Raw genomic sequence first — 24661 nt, 5'->3', positions numbered from 1 at the left:
GATCTATAGGAAAAAAGGTCTGGGTCTCATGGAAGGATGCAAGGCAGGTAGAGAAAGCCTTGGATTAACAATCTCAAGTTTGCAGTTATTTCTCCTTCCATTTAAGAACAAGGGGTCCAACCTTGAGCTTATCCATAAAATTTTTTATTTATTAAAAAGTCTTAAAATCAATCTTTACAAGTGTGCTTCATTCAGAATCAACATTCATCAAGAGCACAGTTTGGTACTACCTTAAATAGTTATGAGGCTATCAAACAGCCATCAAAGCACATCAACCTTCCTTTGAGAGGGAATCTAAATCCTACGCTTTTCAGGATCCTGTGATGGCTAAAGTTTCAAAACAACTTGACAGTTGGAAAATATCTTATTTGTCCTTGAAGGATAACTTCAAGAAGCCATGTCAAAAATTCCAAAAGTCTAAAAATAGATATGAAATAAGTGGGCATGTAAGATTAGACCAGATAAGGCTTGTGTTGAAAGTCATAAAGGAGTTAGTTTGTACTGTGTATGGGGACACCAAATTGGGAAGGGGGAGGGTGGGTAAACTGGGAAGCTGACACTACTACTAGGGTTTGCTTTCCTTAGAAAACTCTCTCAAAGTTTCATTTTCCTATCCCTTATCCATTCATTGTTAGCGACAGTTTCAAAAAAGGATTTTTGGAAGGATCATTGATGGAAGAATGGGTTGCTCTTTTGCAAGGAATCCTAGATCAGAAAATCAGGAAGTCTAAAAGCTGACAAAGAGATTTTAATTTTACTAGGATCTCATGCCCCATTTAGTTTTTGTCTTTCATTTTCTTAGGGATGAGAAGTCCAAGACTTTCTGCTACCAGGCTTTTACACTTTTTTTCTATATTCCCATTATATTAACCCTTTTAAAGGATTTCTCATCCTTTGTTCTTTTGAACAAAATTCTCCTTTTACCTGATATAATGAGTATTGGCTTTTATCCAGACACACGCGAGGAAAATAATAATAATAATAATAAAATAAAATAAAATAAAATAAAAAATTCCCTGGCTGGTGAACCCTGGATTGCAAACTCCACTAGATCCTACAAACTAATAATTAGCCAACATACCTTAAATGCTTGCAGCATGTTGAACAAAGGAAAATCTGTCCAGATTTTGGTTCTAAGCTCATGACCACCAGAAATGTTAGTGAAAGGGTGAAAGACATGCCCTTTTCTGATCGCAATATGAAGGCCTGAGCCATAGCTCCTCTTCCAAGCCCCAACCCCAGAACTCCAACCTTCATATTCATTGCTGAACTTTGCCATAATGATCTTCCTCAACAATCTATCAACCGTATATTGTCTCTAGTAGCCCCTCCTCTTCATCTTTATATTATGTTAGGTTTACCCTTCATTGTGGGCAAGCAATAGGAAGTATGTCCTTTTTCTCCACAAACGAAAAGAATTTAGGACATGCTGCCCGGTTTAAAGAGTTTGCATTACAGATGTTTTGCATTTTGAACCTATGTATTTCCTTTCCTTTTTCACTTCTATCAACACAGACACTACTATTACCAATTCAGTTAGTTATGGTATCCTTTTGCACTATTTCCTTTTAGCTGTTTGAGCACTCTGAACAACCTGGACAGCAGTTGTATTTCTATGTGACACGCCATCAAAGCGCTCACAAGGAGCAGTGACATGGGAAGTGTTGAATATGAGAACCAAAAGACATAATCACAAGGCCTACATAGAAGCCTGGGAAATCAATCAAAGGTCATGAGTGTACAATTCCACATTGGAATACAGTAAAATCAACAAATTGTTCATAAAATTTTTAAAAAATAAAATAAGTTAGAGAAGACATTGAATTTCTATGTGACACGCCATCAAAAGCGCTCACAAGGAGCAGTGACATGGGAAGTGTTGAATATGAGAACCAAAAGACATAATCACAAGGCCTACATAGAAGCTTGGGAAATCAATCAAAGGTCATGAGTGTACAAATCCACCTTGGAATACAGTAAAATCAACAAATTGTTCATAAAATTTTTAAAAAATTAAAATAAGTTAGAGAAGACATTTCATGAAGTGAACTCAAAAACCCATAAAGTCATATTTTTCTAGTTTCTATTTACATGGTATTATATGTGACAGTATTTATTAATGTTCTAATGGAAGTGTAATGACATAATTGTAACATAAAAAATTTCCAAATTGTTAAATTCTATGGTGAGATTTCTATACACACACCAGTTTAACTCTTCTTATTTACTTCAAAAGCAGATCTGCTTCTCTCTCCATGTTTTCTTTTTCAAATCTCTCTATTTTCGGTGTTTTCATCTCTCTCTCTCTCTCTCATTTTTAATCACATTACTTTTTGCTCATTCTCCGTGTTTTCATTCTCTCTCTTTTTTCATGTTTTCATTTTTCTTTCTTTCTCTATGTATTTTCAGCAGTTCCAATGTCTCCCTCTTTGTGTTCTCATTTTCTTTCTCTCTTTTTGATTTTCGTGTTTCCAATTATTAATCCCAATAGTCCACATCCCATACTTTCCAAACTTCCAAAACTCAAATTTTTGCCACATTGCAAGATTAGTTATGTGATTCTCAATTCCCATGGTTATGAATTTGGTGATATCGTAGAGTATCAACATACTGTAGATTGACTTACTAGCATAATGAGAATCAAGAAAAACACTACGGCACTCTCGTCCCAAATCTATGATCTCCTTGTAATTAAAAACAGGCACTCTGTCCATAACTTCACTAGGCAGGCAAGATTTCTCCCCCCAGAGTAGAACAACAAATCTTATAGCTGCTCTGGAACAGAATGTTTCAGCAATCCGACCGAACAACTCAGGATTGTCCACAGCAAGTGCAACACTGTAGTGAAGATAACATGAAAATCAGCACTGTTCTGCAGTAACATTAAGAATAAACAGAGGAATAGGCAACACTAAAGATAGAATTAGAGCATATTAGAATATAAACTTCATCCCAAAGGATGGTTGCCCAAAAGTATTATTCGGGTACTCTCTCTACTCATCATCACATAAATACGTATGCATGTAGTTAAAGCATATATCAGAAACTCGGCCAATGTTTCAGAAAATATTACTTCCAGTTATGTCTCTAAAATATCTCTAATCTCGTGTTGTGATGTGATTATCAAGACCAAGAACCTCAGTTACCAGAAAAGAAACAATATTTCAATACAATAAAAACAATTTTCTACCCCAGATCTGACATATCTTAATTAAAATATTACGTGTGGAGAAAAAACCTAACTTTGCATTTAATTTGAAAGGGAGGTTAATACATTTCAAAATGCTCAGTGAAGAGCAATGAAATTATTGAAAACTTTATGGGAGTTTCTAAGATTTAGCCATCTGCACCAAAACAACAAAAGTAATGGAGAACAGAGGACTCAAACTTGAAAGTAGAGAAAAAAGAAAGGAAAAAAAAGAAAGGGATAAAAACATCTGAACAAGGTAAATAGATCAAATGGTAACTGAATCAACAGTATTGATCAAACTTAGCTTGAAAAATTGTATGGCATATTGGTTCTATGCAATTGTACAGAATTATATCACAACTATTAACAATAGTTTTCAAGGAACCTACTGATGATCAAAACAGGCCCAGTGTGAATACAGCATTCTTGAAATAAGTTGGCAGACTTCAATATGTACACATAAGTACAAACGACTTACAACCCAAAAAAGGAATTATATAAAAATAAATAGTACTCAAGTAAACAGCATAAAGGCCTTATACATAAGTTGATGCAGGGCAACGAACTGGCAGACAAATACGATAGGTTTCTATATAGATTATAATGAGGAAAATTCTCCAGTTATAGTAGCATTTGCTCATTCACAGTGAGTTGCCATTCATATTCTAGAAATGTGATGTTGTTCAAAGAACTATATCAATGAACTGATAAGATTACATTCCGCTGAGAAATTTTACAAAGAGAATTTTTGGTAGAAAGGATGTAGAGAATTCTTTTGTTTTTTTTTTTTTAGAATTACCTATGAATGAAAATTACAATTTTGAAGGAGTTTAAAATGCTCGTTTATGAGTGTTTCTGGTGTGGAGACCACTAAGCAGCACACTGCTCTTAACCACATCAGCAAGTGTTCGTTTTTTTTTTTCTCTCTTTCAACAGGCAGCATCTGCCACATCTGCATGTGGGCTTGTTTGAAATGAAAGATAGCTGTAGTTGGTTATTTGAATCCTACTTAAAATTCTGAGGTTTCTTTGATAGAAATTTTGTAATTGTATTATTTACAGGGTCTTAGGGTTCTACAAAAAGAATTAGAGCAATATAGGTCATTTTTTCGAATCATTTGTTGCACTTTTGTGGTTTTCTAAAACCTAAGAATGAGGTTAACATTGTAAAACAGAACTTCAGAAATCAGAATCTTTAATAGTGAGAGCTGTTATCATTCTCTCTTTCAGGTGAAACTCCTACAAGGTCGTTGTGAAGCCTGAAGACTTTTTAGATGACACTCCTAAAACCTATAGTAAGGCTCCAAAAATTACTATCACTTCTCTTTTTTCTTGTTAAATGTTATTACCTTTGTTCCTGCTGTAGACAACAATTGTCCACTCCTCTCCTTAAAGCCAAAAAGGAGAGTCCTAACTCATCAATACTTGACCATAGCCATCTATCTTTGTGCTCTTCAACATCAATTTTGGGATCGAAGTTGAAGTTCTTGGCCTGATGGAGTATGCAACAAAAGGAGAAACAATTTATACAACCATAAAACAATTTCTAGTAATCAACAAGTATAGTTGCTCAAAGTGGTAGAAGGATCCTTTTTAGTTACAATTAAGATGGTATCAGATGGAGCTAGGATATTTTGGCTCACCTAAATGTATGAACCAAACAATATATCTCTTAGGAAGGACATCTAGGTGGAGCTTCTAAATCTCTTTGGTTTAACCTTTCCGAAATGGTGCATGGGTAGGGATTTTAACATCATAAGAAAAATTTTGGAAAAGTTGGGGGTTTCCAAATTAGCCCCTAGCACGAAGGACTTAGATGGATTTATAAAAGAATGTGAGTTAATTGATGCTCCCCTTAGGAATGCTTCTTTCACTTGGTCAAATATGTTATAGTCCTCTGTAGACGCAAGAGATTGGATAGATTTTTATATTCAAATGGGTTTGAGCAATGCTTCCCTCAAAGCCACTAAAAAGTTCTCCTTAGGCCATTGTCAGATCGTTTTAGACTCTAAGCCATTCAAGTGGGGACTAATCTTTAGGTTTGAGAACATGTGGTTACTCCACCCATAAATCAAGGAAAATTTTAGCTTTTGGTGGAGATAGTTTCAAAGTGAAGGGTGGGACAGACATAAATTCATGCAGAGGCTCAAATTTGTTAAATAAAAATTGAAAGATTAGAATAAGGTGTCTTTTGGAGACTTAAAAGAAAGGAAGAAGAATATTCTTAATGATAGTGTTAGTATTGATGCTTATGAGTAGGAAGGGAGTTTGATTCTTGAACTTTCAGCTCTAAGGGGTTTAGGCGGAAATGGGGGAGTTGTTGCTAAAGGAAGAGGTGCATTTGAGGCAAAAAGCTAGGGGGAGATAGGTAAAAGAAAGGGATTGCAACTCTGGTGAGTTTTTCTTCCCTGAAATGGCAAGTGGGCGATTGATTGTCTAAGTATTATCTAAGCATATCTAAGGAGTCCTTCATGAAACCATCCTAACAACAAGGAGCTTTTGTTGAAGGGGGGCAAATTCTGGATATTGTCAAAATAGCCAATGAAATGATAGATAAGAAAAGACATATAAGAGAGGAAGGGGTAGTCTTCAAAATTGATTTTGAAAAGGCATACAATCATGTGGATTGAGGTTTTTTAGATTCTGCACTAGAAATGAAGTGGTTTAGCTTAATATGGAAGTCTTAGATGAGGGAGTTGCTTGTCTTTGACAAATTTTGTGGTCTTAGTGAATGGAAGTGCCAAAGGATAGTATAAAGCAACTAGAGAATTAAGACAAGGTGTAGAAAAGAAATGGAAGGAGTACAAGGTAAAAATTCTTTTCCTTGATTCTTTTCTGCACATAGAGTCACATATATATATAAAAAAAATCCTAGCACCTAAATTAGGAACTTCCCCAACTTAATTACAACAAATCCCTTTGATCATGGGATTACCTAATTCTCTCTATAAAATCACAACTTCCCGAATCCCATTCTTCCATACTCCCTCTCAAGCTAGTGAATAGATGTTTTTCATTCCCAATTTGGATACACTTGCTTAAAACTTTGTACTGCTTAAACCTTTTATAAAAATGTCTACAAGTTAGTGGTCAATAGATATTTAGGGAGTATAGATCAATCTAAGCGTCTCCTCGATATGTCGCAGTAGAGTCCCATTGGCCCATCCCATTTAATCATCAACCATAATAGTTCACAAACTCCTTAAGTCATTGCTCGAAATTCTGCTTCTATACTGGACCTTGCCACCAAACTTTGTTTCTTACTTTTCCATGTCACTAGATTCCCACCAAGGGTGTTTAATGCATTCCCTCGTTTCCTTCATGATGGCAATAAGGAGATTTTGATCCACAGATTTTTCAAACAAAAATTTTGACTTGGTTCGTGAGAAAGGATGAGAAACTGTTATCTCCTTTCCAAAAGTTGGTTCGGATTCTTAGACTTGTGTAAGTTTAGGAATTGCAACTTTCTTCCCTAAGTACACTTTGTTAGTCATTCGATTCTTTGGAGCAGGTTCAAGCAGCAACAACTTGAATTTAAAGAAGTGGGGTATGGATGCTAGATCAAACGACTTGAGTTCAGAGAAGTGGGGTACAAATATTGGATCAAACATTAGACCAAAGATCATTTGGATCAAACACTAGACTAAAGATTGTAAGAGGGTCGATAAGAAAGTGGTCAATAAGAAAGGGATCAATGAGAAAGGAATCTTGATCCTTGTCTTCCTTAATGGAATTCTCCCCTTAAAGATAAGGAGCAAGAAAATAAGATTCACTCTCATTGAAAGTAATGTCTGTTGAGACAAAAAAAAAAAAAAACTTTTTGGATGGTGGATGGTAACACTTATACCCCTTTTGAGTTAGGGAATATCTCACAAAAATACACTTGACTGCTCTTTGGTTCAATTTTCTCTTATTTGGACTGTAAACATACACAAAGGACACACACCTAAATATCTTAGGAATAAGATGGTTTGTGGTTCTCATATTAGGATAAAACGATGAAAGTATATCCATGAGACTTTTGAAACCCAAGACTCTGGAAGGTAATCAGTTTATCACGTACCTTCCGGGACCTCATCATGTTGATTAAATTGAAGTTTTGGATGATATTTGATGATTTATGTGTTTAGGAAAAATAAATGATTGTTAAATTTGATTATATTATATAAAAATATATATGTAAATTAGGGTGCGCCTCACTTCACTAAAGCTCGCGCCTTAGGTGCGCCTTGTGCCTTAGGCTATAGGACTACTTTGCGCCTTGGTGCGCCTTGAGCCTTTTAAAACTATGTGGTCAAAGGAAGCTTTACAAGTGCTTTGAGAACTCACTTGTTTAGTTAGTTAGGTTCTTGGGTGGTTTTGGGTGGTGCCTTGGCCAAATGAGGCCCTTACCTATATATAGGCACCAATGGAACTCTCTGGACCCTTAGAGGGTTCCTTACGAATTAAGAAGATTCTAGAATACCCTATACAATTCTATGTACAAACTTATGTACAAGAATATTCAAGAGATTCCTAGAATTCTCTAGAAAGCCTTAGACTCCTCTCATGTCTTCCACCATAGTGGAGAGATGTGTGGACATCTCTAGGCATCTCTACAACCTTCCACACTCTTCCCACCAATGGCTTAGTGTAGATGGCTCCAGGAGTCTCCAGAAGCTTCCTAGGCTTAATATAAACCCATGGGAGGCTCATTTGAAGCATCCTATGACACTATTCTCCCTTTTTGAGTTCATCCATTTTTGTTGAGTTGCTAGTTTTACTAAAAGCTCAAGTTGCTCAGATTTTGAGCCACAATGGATATCTTGCTCAAGACAAACCCATCCTGCCCTCCTCCCCTTCCACATGTGGCCCCATATCTATCATGGGAGGCAAAGACAACATTAGCTACATACAAACCACATTTTTGTGATCAAAGGTAATTACTATGAAAGGCACAAACAGCAATAGCTAGAGGTAGGAGGCAAAAACAATAATAGCTGTAAGAAAATCATATATTTTTAATCATAGATAATCAAACATATAAATAAATAAAGGGAGGACTTAAGCTTAAGACCTCCAATTAACCATAGCTCCAATGCCATCTTGAATCACCTACTTTTTGAAATGCTAACTAGTTAAGTCACACCATGTACATCATGCTCTAACATAAACAACGCTCCCCCTCCCTCCCCCCCTCCTCTTTCCTCCCTCTCTCTTCACATATGACCCTATAGTCACCATGGGAGGTGCACAAATAGCAATAGTTGTAGACAAATAGACCATGGTATACATTGCGAGCCTAAATCCCAACAATTTAAGCTTTTGGGAAAGTTAATAACTCAAAGTTTCTGTTCATAAGGGTTTGGTTTTAGTTGAAGCCTTTTCTATAGTGTATTTAAGGGAAAACTCTAGGTTCCTTGGTTTTATGTTTTTCTAAAGGGTATGCCATCCTTCTTTGTATCCTTTTCCTTTCTACTAATAGCATTTCCCTATCACATATACATATTCTTTTAAGTGATTTTCAACCCTTATTTAAACACATCAAGTATGAGGGGAATAGATAATAGGATGCAACCAAGTTTACCAACTGATAGTTACCACTATCAAAAGCAGAAAACAGAGACAGGTGGAAACAAAGCAACAAGATCATGGTTAAACTATGTGGAAAATGTGAGGCCAGGAAAATATTTAGATAAAAGTTAAGAATTCGATAAAACCAAAATAAATGTTAGAAAAGAAATTTAATAAACCAAAATGTCAACTTTAGGGGATAAAGAAATCTTCTACAAATGTTAGTGAGTCATTTTGGGGAAGAGGCTTGAGAAGTGTTGGGAGAGACGCATGTAGAAAGAGATAGAGTTCTGAGAAATCAATTGCTCACATATTTCTCAAAAAAAATTATTTTCAACTGTTTCAAAAGGTTTTCTCAGAGTTTCAAAAACACTTTTAAAATATATTCCAAAAGTCTACCCATGGTTTCCCCTGATGTTTAAAACATCACATCTCAACGTAAGAAATGGTTCTCTAGAAAGTTGTCCAAAAACTGTGATAAGGATTAGCATGATTCAAGCAAAAAAATTAATTATTTTTAGGTTTTTTGGTTTATAAAAAGAGTTTATAAGCATAAATTTGGATTTTTGAATCTTCAACTAAGGATTGTAAGTTCAATGCCTTGTACCAAAGGTACGATGACAATTCAATAGAGTTAGCTTTATGACTTCTTTTCTCAATCTTTATGGTATTACACATTGTTTTACAATTTCAAACAAACACAACACTTCAAATCATCAAAAGACCCTAAAAACTCCAATTCCATCCTAAGTGCCTCTTCCATCAATCCTTACTCAACTTCAAACTCTTTCATGGGCAACTTTAACATAATCCCTCATTATGATGCTAGGGTTTGAAAAGTCCATCAGCCTAAGTAAGTAAGAACTGAATGGCAATTATAATGATGCACAGTAGATATTATGTATGGTTCATGTTAAATGATAGTTATAAGGCTAAACTTTGAGAGAACCTTTTTCCCTAACCTTTCAGAATGAATGTATATTTGCAAAAGTTCTTCAACAGATGACCTTGAGCCCCTTACCACATTAATTGCTCCAATGGCCATTATACCTAAGCCAAAAATAAATCACATCAAATGAGAGTTGAATTTGAGAAAATCAACTTCCAAACCAATATATAACAAGTATATATATATATATATAGGTTGTACATGAGGGCTATTGGCTTTGGTGTGTGTATTAAAGGTTAAAAAAAAAAAAGTAAGCATACTACAAAAGGATTTTATTACCCAAGACAAAAATGAAATATTAAGCAATAAAAGGAGAGAGGCTCTTCACTGATGACCATCTCAAATTCCATAAAGAGTTTGTTAGGAATTGCATAAGGGATTTCTTCCTCTATAGTATTTGACTACTAAAGAAGTGCTCTTATTAAGATTAACTATAAGCCTTGACACCCATCCAAAAACTAGAATCTAGGCCAAAAGAATAAATAATCCCTACTTTGGAAAAATAACTCCCACTGTTTGAAATTTGTGAATTAACCTCAATTAGACATAAATAATCCTTGTTTTTAAGCCTTGACACCCATCCAAAAACTAGAATCTAGGCCAAAAGTGCTCTGATATGAGAAGAGAATAAAAATATTGACGACTGCTATTTTTGTTCAAAAAATACCATTTGTATGTTTTTAAAAAATAAGGTTTATTTTTCTGATTTAGGGATTATTTTGTCCGTTTTTAATCAAATATCTCTTTAAAAAAATCCCCTACCTTGGCTCTAAGGAATAAAATAGTGCCATGATGATCATTTGCAAAATACAAGTGTGACACCCTAATAATGTCATTCCTATCAACCATAAACCTTCTAGTAGACATATTTCCTCTACCCTTAGCATTAACCTAATCCACATACTGGCAACACTTGTGAAGACAAAAATTATAAGTGGATCCCTTGGCTTTAGCCCTCTAGACATGTCTACCTAGTCCTCAACACAACTATTGACTAACAAAACAAATTTCACTAAGAAGCAACCCTAAAAATCCAAGATCTCCATCCATAAAGGAAACTTTTTCTAATAAAAATAGAACATGATCCAAAAAACTCCAATCAACATGATTTCAAGTTTTTTCATAATCAATTTTGAAAACAATTGCACCTTAAATATCTAAATTTTTAATCCACTCATTCATAATTGGCACTGTATCCAAAGTTTGTCTCTTCCAAAGGCTCTTTGTGAATATGAGATCACCTCTCTTACCACCACCATGTAATTTGAGATGCACCTTATCAATAACCTTATAAAGGCTTGCTACCAACTGATAAGCCTAGTGTACTATTGATTTAAGATTTCTTGCTAGCTAGGAAAACAGAGATGGCATTACTATTATTGACAACAAACCAACAATATGGGAATGAAACAGAGAAACCATCACAGCTAGGTGATTTCTCCTTGATTATATGAAAATCAACATCTTTTATTTGCTCCTAGAAAAAGGTCATTTTAGAAATCTCCCCTCAAAGATAAAGAATCCAGCATCCCTTTCCAATATTAACATAAGCCAAGAGTTATCATCTAGGTTGGCTTCATTCCTTGATTGTGGAGTGTTAGAGTGGCCTCTGTCTTATCTGGGTCTTCCCTTAGGAGGGAACCCAAGGATGATAAGGTTCTAGGATCCGGTTATTGATAGAATTTCGAGGGGTCTGAATGGATGGAAAAGGCCTTTTTGTCCCTTGTGGGGGCGGGGGGGATGGGGATTACCTTGATTCAGTCATGCCTTTCTCACATCCCTAACTATTTCCTTTCTCTTTTAAGATCTCAATATCAATAGCTTCAAAAATTGAGAAATTGCAAAGGAGAGAGAGAATCGAATTTTAGGAATGGGGAATGGAGAATGGGGAGAGAATCCAATTCTGGGAAGATCTTTCGAGGGGTGGCCAACCTTTGTGCTCACAATTCCTAGGTCTATATAGAGTTATCTCGGTGAAAAACGTTTCCATCTCAACTATTCTTGGTAGTTCCTTTCCCTTCTCTTGGAATTTTAATTTTCGTTGTAATCTCACAGATATTGAAATTGAACTTCTTGAAAGACTCATGTCTTCCCTTAATTTAGTGCACTTGTCTCCTCCTGCTGTAGATTCACAAGCCCGGTCTTTATCCTCCTCAGGCTTATTCACAATTAAATCTTTTTTGTTGGCCATGTCCAACTACTCAAATCCTACTTTGTTCCTTCTGGGCAATTTTTTGTGGAAATCAAATGGCCCCTCAAAGGTTAAGACCTTTGCTTGGTTAGTAGCACATAGGAAGGTAAACACCAATGACATGCTACAGTTGAAAAGACCTTATAAATCTCTTAGTCCTCATTAGTGTATTTTATGGAAAGGAAATGGAGAGTCAATTAACCATATTTCTCTACATTGTCCTTTAACTTTAGGGCTATGGTACAAGCTCTTCGGTTTAGCAAGGATGAATTGGGTTCCACCTAGGAGCATTGATGATATGATAATTATTTCTTTAAGAGGATTGGAGAATTCAGTTAAAGGCAAGACTCTTTGGCAAATCGTTTGTCTCACTTTATTGTGGATCATGTGGCAAGAGAGCAATGCAAGGATTTTTGCGGAGAAATGGAGATCGGGAGGGATGTTGTGGGATTTGCTTCACTTCTACTCCTCTTTGAGCCTCTTGTATTGTCATTTTTAGAGAGTTCCACTTAATGTTATTCAACTCAATTGGCTTTCGATTTGTAATTCAAAAGTTTGATATAGTTGGGGTTAGCCTTCGTGTATAGTTTTTGTATAGTGGGGTGTAAGTATTACTTTGATTAGGATTTGTATTTTCAAGAAAGTACTTCTCATCCTTCTCTTGTACTTTTATTATCATTAATAAATTTTTGTTTCTAATAATAAAAAAAAAACACCTGGTCCTCCACTAATCACCCTCTAACCTTGATGACCCTTTAAGCTTGATGAAGGCAATTAAAGAAACTAATACCTCCTTAGAATGGATTCCAATTACCTAAAAGCTCACCTTCCTCTCTCCAACAATTTTATCAGCCTTTTCTTTCCCTTACTATAGCCATTTGAGGAAAGTGCTTTGAGTTGCCATCTCCTTCTCTAGCCCATTTCACTCTGTTTTCTACCTCCAAACCATCTCTTCCTCAAAAGGATCTGTTCCGGCTTCAGTTTCCTGGAGGCTCTTAGTGATTTAAGGTCTTCTATCATGTTACCAGATTGCTCCAAGGAGTTGATCAATTCAATTTCTTTGAGAATAGACATTCTTTCCCTTTTTAACTCCCCAAACATGGAACCTAAAAATTCCAAGCTTTGAACTTGGATTCAACAAAACAATGTTTGCATGAAATTATAACCCTCCCAACAAAACATGAGACTTCACCACTAACAATCTTTGGAACTAGGATATAAAAGCTGCATGTTCTCAACCTAAAAGAGACTGGACCTTGACTAAATGGGATTAGTCTCAACCAATATGGCAAGATGATGGTCTAGGGAGGGACTCCAGAATGCTATGTGGACTTAACCATCCTACTTTCAAAAATAAGAACCTACCAATCTTTAGCAAACAGTTGTCTCTCACGTGTTTGATGAGATAGAAGATGTTTTTGTTCCTAAGAGGTGGTTTATCTAGCTCATAGTCTCTAACCATTCTATCAAAATCCCTTCTACCCACGGTAATCTTAGAACTCCAGATTACAACTATAAACCGCAAATGACCACAACTTTCTTTCTCCCTCTTAGAAGAGTCTTACTGTCACCAAAAAAGAAACAACCACAATCTTGCCAACTTTAAAAAGTTAGAGAATCCTAAATAATAGAATTCCCCTTCGAGCCTAACGTATCTACTTCTAGACAACCAAACACAATTTGAAAAAGCTTCTACCATCTTCATCCTGTTTAGTTTCTTAGAGCATAACCACATCCAGATCTTCCTTGGGAAGAAAATCCATTATTGACCATCTCTCTCTCCTAGATCCCAACTCACAAACATTCTAACTAATGGTCTTCATGACTATTCTGAGAAAAAATAGGCTGATCTAAATGCCATCCCCATGAGCATGGACTCCAATTAGAAAAATCCTCTGACAACAATCACTCCCCTTGGATTTTGCAAATTTGTGACCTCTACATAGGGATGCCTTTCCCTCTTTATGTATGGTAAGTCTAATGCTTGTAAATGGTGAAAAAGTTCGAACAGTTTCAAGCTTGGTACATCTCTTAATATGAAGACCATCAAGGTAAAAGAAGCTATGATCCTTTGACCAGTTTCCTTGAACAACAGTAACCTCCAGTACCACTGGGAGAAGACCTGCTTGTAGTGGAAAGAAAAAGAAAGAAAGAAAAAGGCAGTGGAAAGAGCACAAAGTAGCATCTTTATCCATTAACAGTTTCCTGGTGCAGAATTTAAGTATAAAATGAACTGCTAATAGCATACCTTGATCTGCAATGAGCCACCGACATGAATTATCAGCAAAAAGTGCAAGCTTTTCATCTGGCTTTACTCCAATAGCTCTTAAGCCTTCAGAAAAGTCCAAAATTTCTTGCTCTAGCTGCAATTTTGAAAGCAAAGGAGTGCAAAAGAAAGCAAAACAGAAAATGTGGGAACGTGGTCCTTCATGAATGTGAACAACAAAATCACATTGGAGATGTAACATGGAAAAGAAACATATGATAATCAGGACAAAATTGAAATGACAAAAAGCATTATGCAGAAAATTTATTGATCATTTATATCAATATCGATGCTGGTTCTGTTATACTATAAATCCTTGAATTAGTTTGGCAATCCATTTACAGTATGCATGGTGTGAACAATGACTCCATCATTAGCTCATATGTAGAAAATATAGTCCTTCGAAAAATGAGGTGACACGAATACTCATTTGAGAACACCATTGGGCTAAATGCAATAAGCCAAAAACTTTAAATAACTGATTGCAACCTTACAAGGCAACTATGCAACTACATCAAAACTAACCAAAGAAGTAAATTTACAAAACTGGCCTAAACTTGGTGTACAGGGAAGAGAGAGAATAACTTTAGAAGGTTAAGAAGCCTTCAAAGAGAAGCAAGAAACAAAAAAAGCAGAAATAAAAAAAAATTAATAATTATGACAAAAAAGAAATAAGAATAATATTATACATAAGGCAAAAGGATTCATATTAAAAGCGCCTAAAAGGAGGCATAGCATAGTACACATGAAGTATATAAAAAACACCTGGTATAGGCAAGAAGGTTAAAAACAATAAACCTTTCACCTTACTTTAAGCTCAACCAATCTACAAAATCTATCATAGACATCATATGGTCCTCTATACACGCCCTAGCCTAATTCATAAAAGTATACATAAAATTGGATTTGATTGCTTGGTCAGACTACTCAACATCATTAAAAGTCCTGATGTTCCTTTCCTGTCAAAGAGTCCCCAACAAGCAAAAGGGAGCGACCCTCCATGCTTTTTTCCTTTTCTTCCCCACAAAAGAGCCATGTTGACCACACAAGTTCCTTCCAATTGAAGAATGAATCACCTAAACCACTCAAAAAGGAGAATGAATCAATTGCCACAACATTCTTGCTTTGGAACAATGCAAAAGCAAGTGCCCTATCATTTCCTCCTCACCTTTGCACAAATAACACCTATTCAGAAGAGTTCAACCCCTCCTTTTGAATTGGTCAAGAGTTAAAATTTTACTCTAAGATGCTTCCCAAGCAAAGAAACCTTCCTTCATTGGTGCCCAAGTGCTCCATACCACACTAGCTAAGAAAGGCTCTTTATATCCCCTAAAGAACGAAGAATAAAGGGATCTAACTGAAAAATTGCCACTCTTGGATTCATTCCAACTTAGTTTGTCCTCATATCCCTTTTAATTGACAATAATTGTAATTTTCAAAAAAAACTTCACTTCCCCAAGCTCCTAATCATTAAACTGCCTTGAAAAATGGGGGCTCCAACTACCCTCTTCCCTAACCTACTCCCATGCCTTTCTCAACCATCCATCTTTGTTAGAAGCAAAGGAGAAAAGTTCAGGAAGACTCCTTCCAAGATTAGATTCTTGCACCACAAGTCTTTATAGAATATAACCCTTCTTCCATTCCCAATTGAAAAGCAAGGCTTGTTTTTTATAACTTCCCTTTCGTTTCTAAAGGCTTTCCACACAACCACTCCATATCCATCTTTCACCCCTCTCAAAAACCGCCTCCCTTCCTCCTCTCCGAACTTCCCTATTATGATTTGTTTCCATAAGGATCCTCTTTCTATAGCAAATCCCCAATTCTACTTACCAAGAAATGCCTTGTTTAATACAAAGAGGCTGCGAATTTCAGAATCCTTATCCTTTTTTCCCAAGCAAACTATGGTTCAATTAACCAAATGAGGTTTTTCTCTAATGTGCCACCTCCCCACAAAAAGTCTCTTTGGATCTTTCAAGTCTTGAAAACCTTGAAAATATTATATAATATAATAATATAATAATATAATACTATATATATATATATATATATATTAATTAACAACCAATCAAACAATAGAGACCCCTAAGAATGCTCTCATGAAGGGTGCAAGTCGACTATAAAATCAACTAAGGAAAATAACAAATAAAATCAACCAATTAACCAAACAATGGAGACCCCTAAGAGCATTCACAAGGGTGGAAGGCAACCAAGGATTAAAATATCGGTAAATACGGATATATCGGTACTTGGATTTTACGAATACATAGGAAATATCGGAGAAATATCGGTGAACATTTTGACAAAAATATCGATGAGGCAAAAATTATTCAAAATTCACAAGAATGCTTGAAAAAACTCCAAAAAAAAATGATAAAATAAGTAAGTAATGCTAATTTTTTATAAAATTTGATAAATATTATCTTTAATTGTACATATAATATTTATCAATTTTTTATAAAAAAAATTAGCATAAACTCCTTTAATATATTTATATTCATTTATTTTAACAATTAAAATACTTTTATAAAACATATTTTATTACATTTTAAATAAAAAATTAAATTGATTTATATAAAATATTTTATTTGAGATTTGATTTCTAAAAATTTATTACAAGTGACAATTTTTCTATTAACATTAATTTATTTAAATAATTAAAATTATTACTAATTTATCTTATCAAATTAATTTTAATTTATAGAATATTAGGACTTCATTAATTTTTTATATTGTAGCAATTTTTGAGTAAAATTGTATTTTTAATTAAAATAAAAACATTTAAAATTAAATAAAATTAAACGGATAAAAAAAAGAATGAAATGATAGTAATTTTTTAAAATAGCATTAATGAGATAAATATAAAAAGTAGTTAAAAATAAAATGATAATATAAATTTAAAATAAAAAATAAATAAAAAATATAAAAAAGGATAAATATTTAAAAAATAAAAAAACTTTCAAAAAAATCTCCGATATTTCTCAGATATATCGGCGATATATCCGATATATTCGCTGATATATCCAATATATCGCCGATATATCTCCGATATTTTAACAGGCTTCCTCCGCTGCTCCACACATCACTTCACGGTTGATTTTTTTGTCGATTTATCGGTTCCAAACCAATATATCGCCGATATTTCGGCGATTTTCCTGATATTTTTCCGATATTCCTCCCGTTTGATAATCGATGCTCAATATCCTTTCGGGGCCGTCCGATATCCGATCTATCAACGAAATATTGCCGATAAAAACAGATTTTTCAATCCATGAAGGCAACTATAAAATCAACTAAGGAAAAAGATCTTCTTTTAATATGGAGGTCCAAAGCCCATTAATAGGCCTTAACCATGGAAGCGCTCTATCTTAAATCTCTCTCAAGGTGATTGCCACCAAGGAGCCCTATTCCCCAAGGTAGAGGCGACAATTTTGACACGATAAGATAACACAACATGAAAATAACATGAATTTTAGTAGGTTTGGATTAGGTATAATGATATCTATATCATAATCATGTTAACTCATACAACTCGTTTGATAAACAAGTCATGTTTGGTTTGACCATTCAACTTGTTTAACCCATTTACTAATTCATGCCAAACGAACTTGTTTCTTTAATTGTGTCAAAATAACTTGTTTACTTAATCATGTCAAAATGACCCATTTATGACCCAACTCATTTAAGACCCATTTAAACCATGTAAAGTTAATAATTTTATATATTTAAAAATTATAAAAAATTTAGATACTTTTTAATCATACTACCATATAGTTCAAAAAGGTTAAATAACTAAGTAAAATTCTATAAATTTCATTATAAAGATTAAAAATATTCTATAATTAAAACATTAAATAAAATTTTAAACAAGTGTAAAATTAAAATTTTAATTTATTTTTATATTATAAACATATTATAATTAAAATTCATTTTTTATATTATAAATATATTATAATTAAAATTATATAAATAAATTAATTAAGATTTTAAAAAAATAATACCTACTGGTTAAAGTAACTAAAGGGTATTTTAAAATAATACATTTATAAATTTTAAATTTTAAATAGGTTAAATGGGTTACAATCATGTCAACAAGTGAAAATCATGTTGATGGTTTATTCATGTCAATTCATACACAAGTTAACTTAACCCACTTATTAAACAAGTTAAATGGGTAAGGTCGCGGTTCCATGTAATAAATGAGTTGTGTTTGTGTCTAATCATTCTAACACAATCATAATTTTTAAAGGTGTTAAGGCACACCTAAGGTGCAAAAGTCTCCTACAGGTTAGGTGCAAGGTCCAACACAATGTGTGTGCCTAAGTGAAATGAAATGTGACCTAGGATGCATATCAATTTTATAACCCATTTATTAAACGAGTTAAATGGGTAATGACGTGTTACCTATGTAATAAATGAGTCGAACACGATCATAATTTTAAAAGGTGTAAGGCACACCTAAGGTGCAAAAGTCTCCTACAGGTTGGATGCAAGGTGCAACACAAGGTGTGTGCCTAAGTGAAAAGAAATGTGACCTAGGACGCATATCAATTTTATAAAATATGATTCAAAATCTAATCCAATTAATAAAAAATTTAAGATTCCAAAAATCTAAAAGAAGCATTCAATAAAAAAGTAATGAAATTATATAAATTTTAATATACAATTAGAAATTTCAAAATAAAAATATTTAAAAAGGAAGAGTAAAGTAGACACGGTGTGCCTCTTTAACAAGGTGCATGTCTTGACAAGCAAGGCATTATAACTAGGGAGTGGTTGCGCCTTGAGCCTAGGTGTGCTTAAAGGGCACCTTTTAAAACTATGGACATGACCCATTACCAACCCTACCCCAAGGCAACCCAAAAGACGATCACTTCTAGGTCCACTTCAATAACAGTGAGACCAACATGATAAGTCTTCCTTAGTGGGTATCAACATCACCTAGGATTGTGTGTGCTGCAGGGCCAGCAGCTGTCATCAACTTTTGGAGAGTACTCAACTTTTAGGACCTATTTATTGGCCAGATCGATGGAAAAGGGTCTTTATGGTCTTGGGAAGAAGTTTCACCTCAATGCAGTCTTATCTTGTGCATATCCCCCTGCAATGGGGATATGTGCAATCAGAAAAGAATGCAAAAATTACTTGTGGTCAAGTATTAGAAAAAAGAAGAGATATCATCTTATTGGGTTGAATCAAGCAGTGTAGGGTCAAATTAGATGAGAGTTTTGGGTCTGAAGAGAGTGGAATCTGTGAGGAACGAAGTTCTAACTAGGAAGAGCTTATGCAGGTTTCCCAAGGAGCATAACTTATTATTGTATATTGTTATGAGAGGCATTTATCAATCACACAATAGTTGATGGAATGCTAAGTTTATGCCTAGGAATTCTGAACATTGTACTTGGAAAGTCATTTCTCAGGGTCATGCTTTATGTATCAGTGGGGTGACTAACCTTATTGTTCCATCTACCCCCACCTCGATCTTATTCTAGATCTAGAAACTTGATCTATGTCACTATTTTCTAATCCATCCACCAGAACTCCTCTCACTGGACTTTAAACTTTCAATACAATCTTATTGATTATGAACTTCGTCATTTCCTGTACCTCCTTACCCTACACAATATTTACCTCTCCCAACTGTTCCAAATAAGAGGTATTGGAACCTAGAACCTTTTGGGTCTTTTCCCCCAAAAATCCATTTTTGTGCCCTCATTGAGTCTAATAAACTCAAGCCAAGTTTATATTTTAGTCCACTGCTCCACAGTCAAAGTTCACTTGTTTAACGTTAATAAGAAGATCAAACCTAATAAGCTGCTATGGTTTAGGAGACCCTACATGGTTATTAGCTCTAACTTTTGTATTTTGTACATAGAGAAAGGTGAGACAACTTATCCATCTGTTCATACCATTCAATCACCCCTTAGGCTGTAGTTTTATGAGCTCCCTCCAAAGATACTGCTAATATGTTAGTTATTTGCTTCTTGGATTTTAGAAGAAGTCCCATGGCTAAGGCATTTTTCTTGCTATATGTTGAGTGCCTTGGCTTAAAATAATGCTAGGATCTTCAAGAATAGGAGTAGGACTGTTGCTGACTTGTAAATGATATTTACTACCTCAAGTCCCTCTTGGCCACTGTTATCAAAAGAGCTCTTTCGCACTCTCAGGAGTTTGACTCTACTAGCCTATAGAGCTATTTATTATCCATATATGTAAAGAGCAATTATCAGGCTCAATAGGTGATTATGAATTATCAGGGCTCAGGAGATGCCTTTGATGCTTATTCATCACAGATTGAAGGGCAGCATCTTATTCTATGCCCATAATAGTTGATTTTTAGTTGTCTGGAAACCTTTCCCTAGAGATTATTTGAAGCTCAAGAACCACATCCAAAATCTGTCTTCTTTACACAAACACATTTTGAAAATATGACACAACAAGACTAACAACTCTTTTCAACCTTTCAACTAGGAACTTAACCATAAATTTATATAAGCTCCACACTAGACTGATAGGCCTAAAGTCCTTGACATCCTCCACCCCTCTTTTAATAACCAAAACAACAGAAGCTGTTGTCAGGCTCCCTTTGAAGGAGCGAAACACAAAGAAATCACCAGATAAAACCCATCACTTTTTTCCTAAATGCTGCGCAGTATGATTTTGCAAAAACTCAATTGAAAAGCTGACAGGAGCAAGGCCTCTGTCTCAAACCAAATCTGCCAAAGCTGTCAGCAGCCTTCTCCTCACTAAAAGCCCCCCTCTAAGCCTAGAGTTAACCTCACCTCTCTCATTCTAGGTCTTCTAGTTCCTGATTACTCATATTTAGCCACAGAAAAAAAGAAAAAAAAAAAAAAAAAAACACTTTTTCTTGCTTCTAAAATGTGTTTTTCTCTCAATGATTTTCCAATGTAATAACTAACATATTACAAACACAAGTAAATACACAAAAAATGTGTCCCCAGAAAACAGATACAGGTACAAACTTAGCAAAGTCCCTGTATTTAGATCCTGGACAATTGTCAGAATGCCATATCTTGTGTATAATACTCATTGGTGTCTACAAATCCCAGGTTCACCAAACCAACAAATGCAGATCATAAAAGGGTGCAACAATATCATAAAAAAATCATAGTAATTACTTCTTCAAGCCTTCTAAAATCAAACTTTATTTTCTGATAACTTCAAATGATTAAAGCTGAATATTAATTTGTATAAGGTAAAAAAAATCAAGATATGAAATAGAGATTCAATAAAAAAGTTTTAGGGATGGGAAAGGAAGAATTTGCTCTGCCACTTCTCAATAAATAAACAAACTAATTTGTATAAGGTACAGACAATCATTACATGATATAGAGATAGAACAAATTTCTTATGCCAAAGCTCAAAGATAATCAAATATGTGAAGAAAAGTTAAGAAAAGAAAACCTGCTTGTAAGTCATATTTGAAGGTGGGTCATGATATGGATCCACCAATGCTACCCGATCACCATATCTTTCTGCTGAGGACCTCCAAATGTCAGGAACTGCTTTCCACTCATCAGAGGCCAAAACACCATCTCCCAACAGAAATTCTCTTTCTAGAAAAGGTGAGAACTTCCTTATCTGCCTTTCCTCTGTCTATAACAGAAAGTTTTAGATGAAATGAACATCAGCACCTTTTCATCTGTATTTTTCCAATCTATAATCTAATAACAAAGCTTTAAATATTAATGTCTTCCCACATGAGAACTTTAAAAACATCCCACCATTCTTACATAAGCAAAAACATTTGTGTGCCAATAAACCCATACAGAATATCGCAATAAAACCATTGGTCAGTCATACTTTTAAAGCTTGGGAACATCATTATGCTATATGAATGTAGTGGTACTGAACCCACTGTTTGCAGCATTGCTAAAAATTTAATTAAGCCCATGCAATGACCCCAGCTGGTTGGTTAGGAAGCTGTGTGGGAAAAGATTTTGACCCTGGACCAACTGCGAAAGAGAGGGTGGTATTTAGCTAATTACTATTGTTTAGTTTGACAAGTAATCCGCTAGCCATTCTCTAATCCATAATGGTGCAGTTTGGGGTTTGTGGCAATCGCCTTTTTCTCTCTTTTAAGTGATTTTTGGGTGCTCCCCAAGATGGTGAGAGGAATGGTATTGGGATTGCATGAGTTTCCTAGGGAAAAATCGAAAGAAGATGTGGAGAATGATTCCATTGTGTTTGTTCAGGATCATTTGGCAGAGAGCAAAATAGTAGAACATGTTAGAGCTTGGAGTGGTTGGATGAAGCTCTTAAGGAGTCTTTTATCCTCTCCCCTTCACCTTTGATCCATAAGGTCCTCAGCAAATGGCTCCTAAAAAGAGAGTATTGTTTTGTTGTTCTTTTCCCTGTGACGCCTTCTACACTTCCTTCATACATGGAATGCATCCCATTTTCATTAGGCACTTTTTTCATAAAACCTTCTCATACCAAAAGAAAAAGGAAAGGAAAGGAAAGGAAAGGAACTTCCAGAATTTTCCTTTTTTTTGCCTTCATTTTTTTTTACTCCGTAGAGCACAAGAAAAAGTAGATAGGGAAGGGAAAGGTGAAGAAATGAAAAAATGAAGGAAAATAAGAATGAGTCAACGCTCCACATCTTTTTCTTCAATCCCCCTTCAATTTTATTCTTATTTTATATAAAGAATGAAAACTAAAAAAAGGGACAAGTTTTTAAATAATTTCTACCGTATCTCTTTTCTACTCATATTTTCCATAAGAAACCAAACAAGAAAGAGTTTTCTTTTCTTTTCCTTCCCTTTCCTCCCTAGTATTTTCCTATATCTAGGTGAGAAATACAAAAGGTATTCCTCTTAACAGAATACCTAATTCAGCCAACTGTCAGCCATATAAATTGACACGAAAATTAAGCACAAATTCCATTATAGTTCACAGGACTACCTGAAATGCTAAAATTACTCAGAACTGCAGATTTTTACATGAACAACGCACATCAATTGGGTGGAAGATCAAACCCAAGAAGTAGATAAATAAAAATAAATAAATAAAGGAATGGATTGTATACAAATACAGCACAGTTGACTTGCAAGCAAAAAAAAACTAGCGAGAATTACAAATGAATCAATTCATACAAAAAACAAAAAGGAAATGGAATCACCATGGATTGGGAAAAAACTCGAAATCTGAAGGCGCGAGGGAGGCGTCGGAGGGATTTGGTATGTAAAAGTGGGGTGGTGATGGTGAGGGTGGTGAGTTGAAACTGAAGAGGAGGAGAAGAGATGAATGCCATCTTTGGAGCGGGGGAAGGAGAGAGAGTGAGGGATGGAGACATTGGAAGTGATGAAAGAGGAGGGAGAGGTGGGGGGGCAGCGAGTGATGAATCGGATTGACTGTTGAGAACGAAATTGAGCGAGCGCGTTGAAGTTTCCGCAGTATGGTAAGACTTCGGCCTGACAACGATCCCGTGGGAACGCCTACTTGCCACGTGTACATTTTGCTCTTTCCGCCATTGCGATTTTTCACCTTCCCCAACCAATTTTACAAGCTGGGTTTAATACACTGTCCGTCCCCATGTCGTAACGAATGCACTTTCGACGAATGTGGTAACCAATTTCACAAACTCTGATCTTATTAAGGACCAATGAGTTAAGTATGACTCCTAGTATTTTATATCTTAATTTCATTTTAAGGTTTGGCAACAGAATTGAAGTACATTTTTAGGTGGCTATCAAGGTACCGATGTCACATCTACATTTTTATGTCTTATTATTTATATTTTATTTTTATTTTTTTTATATTTTTACATTCATTTGTACCATTATCTAACAATTTAGATCTCATAATACATATTTAATGGTCCAGATCTTTTCTTTCGTAGGTACTATTATGGTACCTTAACATCTTGTTAGTTTTTCGTTTCACATTTAAAGATAAAAGGGTTATGCTACGATACGGAAAAGTACTTTTCGGTATCATATCCACTTTTTTGGGCTAATAGGGTAGACACATGACATGCTAAATTGCCATGGGAAATAATCTCGTGCAACACACATTCTTACATTTATTACATTAACCAATTATAAATTTATTTAATGTAATTATTTTGTTTAGGAAATTTTTTTTATGAAACAGAAAAATAAAGAAAATTTTGAAAAAATAAATTACAGTTTATTTATTTTTGTACTATAAAGTGATTAAACCTCACATAAAAATTAAATTTAAAATAAATCAAAAAAAATTATAAAGAATTTGGTGATATAATTTATAAATTAAGGAAAAGTAAATTTAATTTATTTTAACATCAAATAATTTGTTGACAAAATTTGACGAATATTTGAAGTGTGAAAAGCAATATAATTGGTTTATGAAGTTCAAAAAATGGGAAAACTAGAACTAAATTTTATAAAATATATATTAAATTAAAATTAAATTAGTTGTGCACTAATTATTAATTGAGAATATATGATTAAATTATTTCTTAGCTTTTCAAAAAAATTGGTTGAAATATTGAAAATAAGAAAAAGGTATAATTACT

At 34.5% G+C, this 24661-nt stretch overlaps 1 protein-coding gene across 1 annotated transcript in view; it reads right to left on the bottom strand.

Moving 5' to 3' along the window:
* LOC100247941 (probable acyl-activating enzyme 16, chloroplastic) overlaps positions 1-23677 on the bottom strand; it is a 62371-nt gene extending 38694 nt beyond the window's left edge. Inside the window, exons 1-5 of the mRNA XM_010654897.3 lie at positions 23285-23677; positions 21568-21759; positions 14131-14245; positions 9705-9792; positions 2627-2838 (exon numbers count right to left, since the gene is read on the bottom strand). Of these exons, the coding sequence (XP_010653199.1) occupies positions 2627-2838; positions 9705-9792; positions 14131-14245; positions 21568-21759; positions 23285-23458 (781 nt within the window). The 5' untranslated portion in view covers positions 23459-23677. The remainder of the gene's footprint in view (positions 1-2626; positions 2839-9704; positions 9793-14130; positions 14246-21567; positions 21760-23284) is intronic.
* Between the last annotated feature and the right edge of the window lie 984 nt (positions 23678-24661).

Source organism: Vitis vinifera, chromosome 8 (genome assembly GCF_030704535.1).
Source record: "Vitis vinifera cultivar Pinot Noir 40024 chromosome 8, ASM3070453v1".
Taxonomy (NCBI): Eukaryota; Viridiplantae; Streptophyta; class Magnoliopsida; order Vitales; family Vitaceae; genus Vitis; species Vitis vinifera.
This window is presented reverse-complemented; position numbering and strand designations above follow the sequence as displayed.